The 12489-nt window shown below is 37.5% G+C and overlaps 1 protein-coding gene across 8 annotated transcripts in view; it reads right to left on the bottom strand.

The window, feature by feature from the left end:
- The window catches only part of FAM13C (family with sequence similarity 13 member C), a 146041-nt gene that overhangs the window by 64378 nt on the left and 69174 nt on the right, over positions 1 to 12489 (bottom strand). For all 8 annotated transcript variants that reach the window (XM_047702716.1, XM_047702715.1, XM_047702714.1 and 5 more), the window contains one exon: positions 8483 to 8546. In XM_047702716.1, coding sequence (XP_047558672.1) covers positions 8483 to 8546 — 64 coding nt within the window. The remainder of the gene's footprint in view (positions 1 to 8482; positions 8547 to 12489) is intronic.

Here is a 12489-nt window from a genome sequence, read left to right on the forward strand (position 1 = left end):
ATCTAATTACACTTTGGGCATCTTTTCTTCCTCTAGTTTTGCACCAATCACTGAGAATGATGATACCACAAACATGTCTGGAAATGTCCCATCTATTTTTTATAAGGTCAAAACTAAACTTCAAAGCAAGCATAGGTATAGAATACATCTCTAGGATGCCATATAGGGTCAATTAACACCTAAAATGTTCCAACTCTATTCTGTAAAACTCAAAGAGGACTCCTAATAGAATCTTCAGACTAGAACTGCACCTCAGAATATACTCCATTAAATGATTCTATTATCCTCTTTTTCTAAGCACTCATAAAAGGAGTCCAAAATGGCATCAAAGGACTTGTGAGTGTTGGCCTCTTTCAGCTACATTAGATTTTATTGGTAAACAAATGACCAATTGGTAAAATGACATAGACAATGTGACCATTCTTCTATTAGAAAAGCTAAAATAATGTGACTAGAATTTTCTCCACTTTTAGAAACTGTTTCCTTTTCCTAATCTCCACTTCACAGTTAGAAAGAGGCCAATAAGGTAGGAAGGTTAAATTAGCATTAGCCCTTTGACATTCACTGCTAAGTTATCAATTTCTTCTCCCCCATAAAAGGCATTCCATGACCTGGATGTACATGACTCAGTGATTTTCATCTGGGTTGGTTTCTTCCTCTCCATCAGAGGTCCCTTCCATATTGAGTTATCTCAGTGTCAGGCTAATAACCAAGTTAATATTTGGTCCCATAATTCCTCAGCCCCTTCAACTATAAAGCCAACTTAAATATGGCTGGCCATCTCAGCAGGTTGCCTTAAATTCCTAGGATCTCAAACCTTCTAAGAACAATCTCCATCTCATCCATCTCTTCCACTTTGTCCTATAAGTAATCTTATTCTAGACTCTTAATTATATTAAGGTTCTAGATTCTCATGTGCTTCAACAATCAGTCATTTCACTTGGACTCCTTACTTAGTGGGAATCATATGTTTCCAAAGTTTGATTCTGGAGACATGGAACAAGCCAGAAGTATCTCCCTCAATTATCCCTTAAGACTAAGGCAGCTTGAAATTCTCACATCAAAGTTGTAGGGCTTACTGTGGGCAAAAGTCTAATGTGGCATGCATTTATTTTCCAATTCCAGTGTTGAGTATCTGCTTCTTTGTGCTTGACATGTCTCTTTGGATAAACATTAACCCATGGCAAGATTTTTTTTTTCAGATTTATAAACTGGTTCCTTAGGCCTAGAGAGGTTAACTGTATATTGGTCCATGACAGTATAAGATAGTTTTATAGCCAATGAGCCTCAGAGGGAAAGGAAATAAGGAATCCATATGATAGCAATTAAAGACAAATTTCCCTTTCAGGGCCATTAGCTTGTAGCTAACCTTACCTCTAGGACCTTGGAATTATAGGCAAAAAGTAAAATGGAAACAAACTCTTATTCTCTCAGTGAAAACTTGTTTTATCCACAAGTTAAATGCAGAACACCTACAAAGTATTTATCAGATAAGAAAATAAAACATTTTTTTCCTAAGCACGGAAGTCATGGGCATTTTTTTAAGTGACCATTTCCTTGTGTAAGATGATAACAGAAGAGTTAGGTTGGGCAAATAAAAGGGCAGAAAGAAAGTCAAGTTGTCCCAGAGCTTCTGTCTGTTCCTTAGGATGACTGTACTATTTCAGTTCCGTTTACCTCAATTCTATACCTTTGATCATGTAGCTTCTCTTTCTCTTGTATAGGATTGATAATTACATTAAGAAATTATATCACTTTTATAGCACTATTTTAGCACTATTTCCTCCCCAGAGGACTTCCAGGAAAGACGGTAAAGTAGGAGGACCCTAAGTTCACCTTACCCCACAGATACAACTAGATAACACTCACATCATCAGTGTAAATAACCCAGAAAACAACCCAAAGACTGACCAACAAACTCCATAACTCAGTGTACAGAAAATACCACATGGAAGAGGGGAGAAAGGACAGAGACACAGTGGGGAGCTAAAGGGACTGTGGCTGCCCACAGGAGGGAGTCACAGGTGTACAGAGGAAAGAGAAATAGATAGACCCTCACATTGGGGATCCTGCATTGGGGAGACAAATAACATAACATTTGACTTTGAAAACCAGAAGGGTCAAATTTTATGCATTCTTACAACCAGCAGTACTAAAAACCTGGAAATTTAAAAATCAGTAGGCTTAGCTCTGGGAGAGCCAGGAGGGCAAGAGTAAACTGAGTCCTTCCTTTAAAAAGATAACTCTACAAACAGCTCATGGAGATACAGCATAGAAGCAGCAATATGAAGAATTCCTGGGGCATATAGGAGGAAGAATTATTTACTAATTACAGAGTGTGTTTTAGAGTGACAGATTTCATTCCTCCAGGAATGAAGAAGCTCCCTCTCCTACCCCCAGCATAAACCACGGCCATCTTTGGGAACCAGCACAGCCCTAGCATTCATGATCTAACTTGCTTACACTATACCCTGCCCCCTCCAGACTGGCCTGCTTCATTTCTGGGGCTGTGAGTCCTTTTTCCCAGAAGACCAGTGCAAAACTTGCTGACATCATGTCTCCAGACAGCATGCTTTGCAAGGCCTCCACCTTGTTGTAGCAGCAGGTCTACAGGTCTCCTACAAAGATACATATACTTTCTTAAAACTGTGTGCCCTGCCCATGTGCATTTGTCAATCTGACCCTGGCTGGCCCTAGTCTTGGTAGCAGTGGCATGTCCCTTGCAGAAGAAGAAGACCAGCATGCAAAATTTATGGGCATTGTACCTACCCTACCCCTATAGACTTTGCAGAATGGCCCCAGATGGTCCAGAGTCAACAGTAGCTGCATCTCCACTGGAAAAGGCAAATACCACCTCATTAAAGATGCATACCCCACCCACTCCTTTCAAGAGCAGCATACAGGGGCGCCTGGGTGGCTCAGTGGGTTAAGCCGCTGCCTTCGGCTCAGGTCATGATCTCGGGGTCCTGGGATTGAGCCCCGCATCGGGCTCTCTGCTCAGCGGGAAGCCTGCTTCCTCCTCTCTCTCTCTCTCTGCCTGCCTCTCTGCCTGCTTGTGGTCTCTGTCTGTCAAATAAATAAATAAATAAATAAATAAATAAATAAAAAAGAGCAGCATACAGCTGACTTTCCTAACACAGAGAAACATACAAAATGAGGAAACAGAGGTGTCCCAGATGAAAAAACAGGACAAAACTATAGCAAGAGACCTAAGCTAAATGGAGGCTAAGTAACATGCCTGATAGAGAATTTAAAGTAATGATCATAAAGATACTCACCAGACTTAAGAAGAGTGGAGGACCTCAGTGAGATCCTTAACAAAGAGATAGGAAAGAAAACATTAAAAAAAATCATAGATGAAAAGCACAATAAATGAAATTAAAAATGTACCAGATGGAATGTATAATGGCTAGAGTAAACAGAAGAATGAATTAGCGACCCGGAGGGCAGAGTAATAGAAAGTAATCAAGCCAACGAGGTGAGAGAAAAAGAATTATGCAAAATGAAAATAGACTTAGGGAAATAAGTGACTCTATCAGGCATAATAACATTCACATTATAGGGATCTCAGAAGAAAGAGAGAGATAAAAGGGAGCAGAAAATTTATTTGAAGAAATAATAGCCAAAAACTTCCCTAATCTGGGCAAAGAAACAGATATCCAGATTCAGGAGGCACAGAGAGCCTCCAACAAAGTTAACCCAAGGAGGTTCAAACCAAGACACATAGTAATTTAAATCATAAAAAGTAGAGATAGAGAATTTTAAAAGTGACAAGAGAAAAAAAGATAGTTATATACAAGGAAAAACCCATAAGGCTATCAGTGGACTTTAGCAGAAACTCCACAGCCAGGAGAGAGTGGCATGATCTATTCAAAGTACTGAATGGGAAAAATCTGCAGTCAAGAATATTCTATCCAGCAAGGTTATCATGCAGAATAGGATACAAACAAAATCTAAACCAGCTTTATGACCACTAAACCAGCCCTACAAGAAATATGAAAGGGGACTCTCTGAGTCAAAAGGAAAGACCATAAGTAAGAGTAAACAAGTAGGAAATACAAAAGCAGTAAAAATAAGTATATCTGTAAAAATCTGACAAGGAACTTACAAACTAAAAGCATGTAAAATATGACACCATATACCTAAAATGTGGAGGGAAAGAAATAAAGAACGGGTTCAAAGTTAAGTGACTATCAACTTAATATAGACTGCTATATGCAGAAGATGTTATATGCAAATCTAATGGTAACCACAAATCAAATGCAGTAACAGATATGCAAAAACTAAAGAGAAAAGAATACAAGCATATCACTAAAGAAAGCCAACTTATGGTAAGAGGAGAGCTCAAGAGAAGAAAGTAACAGAGAAGATCTAGTATTTGTTCCCCAAACCAGGCCTTCAGATGATTGGCCTTGAGGCCTAATCCCTCCCCTCAGTAACTCTGGGATGGTTTGCCTTGTTCATCCTTGATGGGAACCTGTGACTAAATTCTACAAGCACTGGGCAAATGAAAAAAAAAAAAAAATAGGGGGAAATGGGGACAGGTAGAATCAATGAGTGTTAAAACTGAAAGGGCTCCTAGGGGTGCCTGGGTGGCTCAGTGGGTTAAGCCTTTGCCTTTGGCTCAGGTCATGATCTCAGGGGCCTGGGACTGAGCCCATCATGGGGCTCTCTGCTCAGCAGGGAGCCTGCTTCCCCCTCTCTCTCTGCCTGCCTCTCTGCCTACTTGTGATCTCTCTCTCTGTCAAATAAATTAAAACAGAACAAAACAAAACTGAAAGGCTCCTAGAATTAACCCAATTCAAACCTCCTGCCTCAATTTTACAATGGAAAAACTAAAAGAAACTCCTATACTGCTTTATGATATTCAGTCTCTAACAGAAAAAGTGGTTTGAAGACCCAATATGCCGTGCTTTCTCAGGGAAGAGAAGACCCATTAGTTTTCTTCATACATCTGTTATTTTTCTTAATTGGAAATGGAGCCAAGAAGGGGATTTACTGGATATGATGAAGGAAAACAATGTTTGTTCTCATTTACCCTCAGCTTTTTGATCTATTGAGTGCTTATCAATTATATGGATGTGGAAGTATAAATAAAACCAAGGATAAAGATGGATGAGACATTGTTTGGGGCACCTGGGTGGCTCAGTTGGTTAAATGGCTGGTTCTTGATTTCAGTTCAGGTCATGATCTCAGGTCCTGGGATTGAGCCCTGTGTCAGGCTCTGTCGCTCAGCAGGAGTCTGCTTGAGGATTCTCTTTCTCTCTCTGCTCCTCCCTCCCCCACTCTCTCTCTCAAATAAATAATAAATCTTTAAGAAAAAAAAATGGATGAGAGATATTGATAGATCTCAAGTCTAGAATATTTTTCAATTATGATCCAGAAGACCCCAAAAATAAAACCTTCTCATGTCTTACAGAGGAAAAATCTGACAGTTCAGCTCAATGGCAACAGGGAAACTTATTCAGTTTTTCATAAACAAACTCCTATAACATAGTCTCAGAGGTACTAAAACCCATGGGATGGGGTTGCAAGTCCTGTCAAGAGACCCAAGATCAAAGACTAGTAGCTTGAGATTCGCTTAAGAAAAGTGAGACTAGCCAGAATCAAATCTATACTCATGCCAAGTGGTAATAATAAGTGAATGTGTTTTCCAGTTCACTGGAAGGGTTCCATGCTGGGTGTAGAGCCTACTTAAAAAAAAAAAAAAAAAGAATATTGAACTTCATAGCCAGTTCACTGGGAAAGTAGGGGAATATACCCAGAGACAGGTGTTTATATGTAGACAAATCATACCATGTATTGTCTTACTGAGTATAGGAGACCTGGAGTCAAGTGTCAGCTCTGGAACCAAGCTGTAGCTGAGGCCCATCTATCTGTGACAGAGCAAGTATAATTTAAAAGTTCAAAAAGTAGAAGTAAATTAACAAATATGAAATTTTAGGAAAATATAAAGTACATATGTAACATCTTAAAATTTTTATTGTGTATATACAGCATTAGGGTCTATGGAAATGTCTGGAAAATATTTAAGAAACTCTTTTGACTTTAGACTTGCAATTGATGTGAAGAAAGAAAGCAGATATGCATCTGGTGGGTTCATTTCAGAGAACTATATGGCTATGTGTGAATGGTGGGGAGGGGGGCAGTGGTAAATAAAAATAAGAAAGGAACAAAGAGGAATGAAGACAACTAACATAACAAAAAAGTCTTGCATTTCTGTTTAGAGATAGAAGGAATACTTCTGTAAAAAGTCAGCTGTACAGAGACCAAATAGCAGTTAATTTTAAAAAAATGTTATCAGTAACAACTTATCATAATAGTAAAAAACTAGGGGAAAAAACATACAATGGGTTACAGCTAGGAGAAGAAAACTAAAACTACATGCTAAATATGTATGAATTTCAGAAGCATAATACTGAGTAAATGAAATCAGATACAGAAAAGTACATACAATGCATTTATAAAAATCTCAGTAATAGACAAAACAAATCTATTTTAGTCTGAAGAGTAGTTATCCTTATTGGAGAATAGTGACTGGAAGAAATTATACAGGGGTGTCTGGGATGCTGATAATGTCATTTCTTAATCTAGTTCATCCAGCTGTACATTTAAGATATATGCACCATTATATATATTTTTCTATTTCAATTAAAAATATTAAAGCAGTGTTTCCCACTGTGTTCCATAGGATTCTTGCCTAAATAAATGTTACGACGGGATTCTTCCATAAGAGAGTCTGGTTTTCCTTACATTGGGGAAATGCTGAGAAAAACCCAGTTAAATATATATCTATTCTATAGGATGTCTTCATCAATGTACCGACCCTCCCTGCATGGGTCATACTTCTCCCATTCAGGCTTTCCTAGGTTTCCCTCTGGCCCCCAAATTTTAGTCACAACAGAAAGTGCACCAAAGATGTGGACTGGAACAAACATCCCACACAGTTTACCCTTTGAGTGGAACAAAACACTGAGCACACACCACTCTTATCAACAGTTTGGATCAGCAGCACTCCCTTATCATGGAAGAGCACACATTTAAAATAGGGCATTGCCTATTTTATTTTGAATACATGTCTCCATTCAATGTTCCTGCACCCATGTAATCCCAGAGCAATAAACTGGCACATTTCATGAAATTTGCCAACACAAAATAGCAAAGAAATACAGGGAAGCAGATTTTCAAATAGATCTTTTCGCATCTGTGATTTCAGAATGCTCAAGTAATCTCAGCATTCTTATGGGCTTCTAGTTCACAAATCTGAGTTTCTCCCAAATACTTGAAACCTATCGCAGGCTGACTCTTACAATCACCTCATTTTTCTAGTCACTTATGTCAAAACAAATCAGCACTTCTTTATAGCTAGCATTTTGCTTATAAACAATGTGTTCATTGATTCAGCCTCTTGCCTCTTTTTTCTTAAACTCTTTGTCACTCTTATTACCATGAATGAGATTGGGGAATTTGAAGGCCATCTCTATGCACAAATAAATAACAAGCAGTGTTCTGTTTTTTTAACTTTAGGTCATTTTCCACAACTTTAGTTATTTTTTTTAACTTGATTTAATCAGGCAGCTGGTTTAACTTTGGCTATTCATTTCTGCCAAGTTCTAAAGTAAAAAAATGAAAAAGAAAATCCCCTAAATTTAATTAATTGCCTTTTCTTGGAGGGAGAGAAGAGATCAATCTTCACGTGACAAATAAGCAATTTGCCTCAAGTCCATCATCTTTCTTCCCGGGATCTGAGCATCAAGTCTTTTCATTCCTTTTGCTATGATCCTAATCAGACATACCACCCACTGCTCCTTTATTATAAAATGAGGGCAAGGGAAACTAGACAGTATTTCAAGCCAAGGTCTTAAGCCAAAGCATTCATAATAACAGGGATCCTAATTATGTTATATTGATTTCCAACAGGAGAATTAAATGATCTATTTCAAAGAAAATTTAGACCAAACATTAACATAATGATGTCTGGTTTGATGAGAAATCATTTGGATTGTAAAATAGGACTTCAACGTTTCAAAATGTACTAAGAAGACCTTATTGCAAACACCAAACTATATCATACTCCACGGATAAATAGTAAGCAGGTTTACATTTGAGACTACAAAAGCCATGAGAAGGAGAGAGAGAGAGAGAGAGAGAGACGGAATAAAATTAAGAGAAAGAGTTACAAATGTAACTGCCACACCATGGTTATACAATCCTAAAGCAAAGTCGAAAACAGAATAATGAAATGACTGCTGGACTTGGTTTAGGTCCAAAATGTAATGAGCAGTCTCTCAGATAATTTTAAATCTATTTGCTCCAGAGTGAGGAAAAACATTACCCAAAGAGCTACAGGGAAAACAAACTCACTTAAGAGCAAAAACACTTAAAGTTTTAATCAGAAAGAATTCCCAATACTAGGAAAAAAGAATAATAAATTTCATGATTGGCTAATTCATTTTATACAACCAATAATGATGGCACCTACTTCATTTAAGTCTTGATGAGTCTCAAAAGCATCCTTTGACCAAATGGCAGCCCTCTGGTCGATTCTGTAAAATATAAAGAAAAGTTATTTCCATTTAAAAGAAATCTTTCAACAATGCACATTTGAAGCTGGCAGTTACAGATCTGGCTGTACCCTTGTTCAAAACCTTCATTGGTGTCCCACTGACCACAGAATAAAATCCAGACTCCTTATAATAATCTGTAACACATCACAGTGCTTGAATTCTGTGCCTGAGTGTTCAGCCCCACTTCCTAACACTCACACCCAGTCCCCTACACTCTAGCCTCTCTGGCCTTCTCTTGGTTTCTTGAACACATATTGTTTGTTCCCTGTTCAAACCATCCTAATCACTATCCCAGACTGTTCTCCCCCAGATCTTCATAAAACTGACTTTACCAACATATAAGCCTCAGTGTAGCTGGATGTCACCTCCCAACAGGCCTTCCTGATGTCCTTGACTAGAAGTAGCCCTCCCTACACTCTCTACCCCACTGTCCTTAGATTTTCTTCTTAGCACTTATCACTGTCTGACATAACCTGTTTATTTGCATTTCCTCATTAAAATGTAAGCTCCAAAAAATTAGTGATTATGTCCATTTTTACACTGCTGAATCCTCAGTATCTAAAACAAGATTTAATATTTTTTCATTAATTCAAAAAAGTTTTGTGTATGTGATGTGATAGATCTGATACAGTCAGTACAGAAAGATATTATTTGTTCACTGGAGATAGCATTTGGAAATTTCATCTTATCTTTTAACTAATATAGTAAACATAGTAATTTCTGGGTAACATGATGAGGCTGGGTTTTGCCACTACATAATTTCTAATAAAAGAAAATGACTTAAAGCACATCTACTCTGAATCAACTTTTTAAAATTTAAACACACAATAAAACAAAAGTTCACTACAGGCAGATGCTGAATTCAAAATCATAATTTGTCAAATGTTATGATCTAATAGTATCTATTATATAACATTCAAGTTTTTCTGCAGCAGTTTGCATGCTATTATATAATAAGTGTATTAAATTATAGTTATTATTCTTATAAAATGCCTGCTTTCTTAATACAAGATTTAGTCACTGTTAAGTCATTTATAAAAAGATCTATTTGGGAACATAATTATTTACAGTTTTTATGAAGCTTCAGTTTGAGTCCTGAAGAAACTATATAATGTTCCCTGAAGGGTCAACAAGATTAATGATTTAAGTCATGATACACATTTAGAAATGCCATAAGCATAACTTCTTCAAAATATTTTTAAGAATGCAAAATTTGTTCAGTCTAAGGGCACTGCTAACTATGTAAACAGTTTACTTCCAATGAGAAAAGTAAGGAGATGGTAAACAAAATTGTCTAGAATGCACTGATTTCTACTACATCTGTACAAGCCAGCATGTCTCTCCTGAGTATGCAGGAAGGTTAAGGGTTCAACAGTGAGCTCAGGAAGAGATCACTAAAGTGGGAAAAGAAAGTAAGGAAGAAGACCACTGGCACACCCATTCTATCCCCATCAATTCCCTGAGCTGCAAACACAGTAATATCAGGGCTTCAGGAAATACTGAATTGCTCTATCCCACAAATGGGGGAAACCTTAGGCACAAGAGTTACTGTGTCCAATCCAGTAACATCTAAAATTTTGAATGGTTCATAATTTCTTTGTAATATACACTGGTTCTCAAATTGCATTTCTACAGAGTTATGGTAGCATGAGAAAAATGAAAGAGTGGTATTCAATAGAAAAAACAATTATCAGTTTATAGTTTAACCATATATGTCTCTAGGGCTTTGGTGCTAGCAGACAGTAAAACAAATACACAAGTAGCAAACATTAATGGAAAAAAGCAGAAATGGGCTTTGTTAAAAATATATATTATTGAGATGCAGAGAACAGCCTACTTATAATATACTTACATGATCTTCCAGGGAAAGTACTTATAATCACCAAATAAACCTCCAGATCAAGTTTAAGAACTGTGGTCTAAGCAGCAAAGTTGCTTTAATTTAATAGCCATCTGAATGTCCCCTATCTGCCTGGTATAGTGTTAGGGAGATAATAATCAATAAGCAGACTCTAGGTCTTTAGGAAACTTACAATTCAGTGAAGTCTGAAGCAGAGGATAAAATTAACACCCATTCTTGAGGCTAATTTCAGTAAGTCAAGGATCAGGGCATAGAAGCTGATATTAGAATGGTAGAAAGGAACTGAAGAGGAGAAACAAGAGACATATTTTCAAGGATAAAAATAATCAAAAGGTAGGGGCGCCTGGGTGGCTCAGTTGGTTAAGAGTCTACCTTCAGCTCAGGTCATGATCTCTGGATCCTAGAATTGAGCCCCATGTCGGGCTCCCTGCTCAGAGGGGAGTCTGCTTCTCCTTCTCTCTCTGCTCTTCCTCCCTCATGCTCTCTTTCTCTCAAAATAAAATAAAATCTTAAGGAAAAAATCAAGAGGTCTTGGGTGTGTATTGAAAGTATGGAATAAAAGAAATGGGATAATCAAAGTTATTCCAAAGTTTTGAGACTGTGACTAGAAGGATGACAGGTGTTTTTTCTAATGGAGATAGAAAAATATGTAATTTTGGTGGGGAGAGCAGGCAGTTGGCAGAAAGAAAGGCAATTCATGAGTTTAGATTTAGATATTTGCAGCTTGAAGTAAGGCTGAGTTAGGGAAGTAAAAATACCTGAGCAGGGCTCACCCTAGAATTCGCACTCCACAGTGTGTTCAGCAGAGAGGCTGTGGTAATGGTAACTATGATGTGCAGTGGTCACAGGTTCTGCACTGATGTTTTTTTCCTGTTGTTCAGCCAGAGCCTAGCATGGTATCTGGCCTATGGTATACACTCTATGCACGCTTTTGGATGGGTAAAGGAAGAAACAGAAGGAACAGATCTAAGAATGTCTTCTTGATCCACTTACTAGCTGTGTGTACCCACAGGTAAGATATCAACCTCTGTAAGGCTTGGTTTCCTCATCTGTAAAGTGAGGATAATAGAAGCTACCTCATAGGATAATTCACGATACTACTGCTAGCTGTATTAAAAAATAACACATGGATCTAGAATCATATATGAAAACTAACATAACAGAAGTATAAATGATGATAATACATAGTCTATTTTATTAACAATAATCAAAGCCTTGTGAATAAGCAAGCTGAAAAAGACAAAACCTGGGATTTCCTTACTCAGGGCCACTGGGCAATTCTCTAAAACTGGCCAGTTTAGTGGACAGAAGAAAGAAGGTACAGATCCATCACTAAGGAGGTAAGAAGCTAACCAGAATATCATTCTAAATAACAAAGACAAAGAGGTTATGAGAAAGAAGAGTGCCATGGACCATCTAACAGTTCACCAGCCCTTACTACACCAGCCTGGGAATGCCAGGTACTTTACTTACATTATTTCATTTAATCCTCATAGTAACTATATGAGATTAGCATTAGTATTCCCATTTGACTTAACAGAAAATAAGGCAGTTATATAACTTTATTCATTTATTAAATTAATATTTATGAACCACCAACTATGTGCCAGGTCCTATTGGAGGTTTTTGGAATAAAACAGTGAATAAAACAAAGTCTCTGCCCTAATGGAACTTATACTTTTCATATGAGGAAAGAGAACCTAAAGAAATAAACCAGTGATCTATGGTGTACCGGGTGCTAAGTATAGCAGAAAACAAGAAAGGGAGGCAAGGAGAACAGAACATGCAGGTGCATTGCCCAAGCTCACACTGCTAGAAAATCTCAGTCATTTGGAGATCGTGAGAATGCAAGCAGAGAAACAAAAGGCTGGTGGACTGAAACAAGATAAAGGTCATAGCAGAAGAGGAAAGAAAAATGAAAGCTTCTCCATAGAGGAATTTAGCAATGAAAAGAGAACTGGAACAGTATCTAGGTATCTCAAATTCCCTTTTTTTAAAGATCTTTAAAGATACTGCTTGAACCATTTATAATCCTGTCTGAAAACTGGCCTAAACATAAAT

This window comes from Lutra lutra, chromosome 14, assembly GCF_902655055.1.
Source record: "Lutra lutra chromosome 14, mLutLut1.2, whole genome shotgun sequence".
Classification (NCBI taxonomy): Eukaryota; Metazoa; Chordata; class Mammalia; order Carnivora; family Mustelidae; genus Lutra; species Lutra lutra.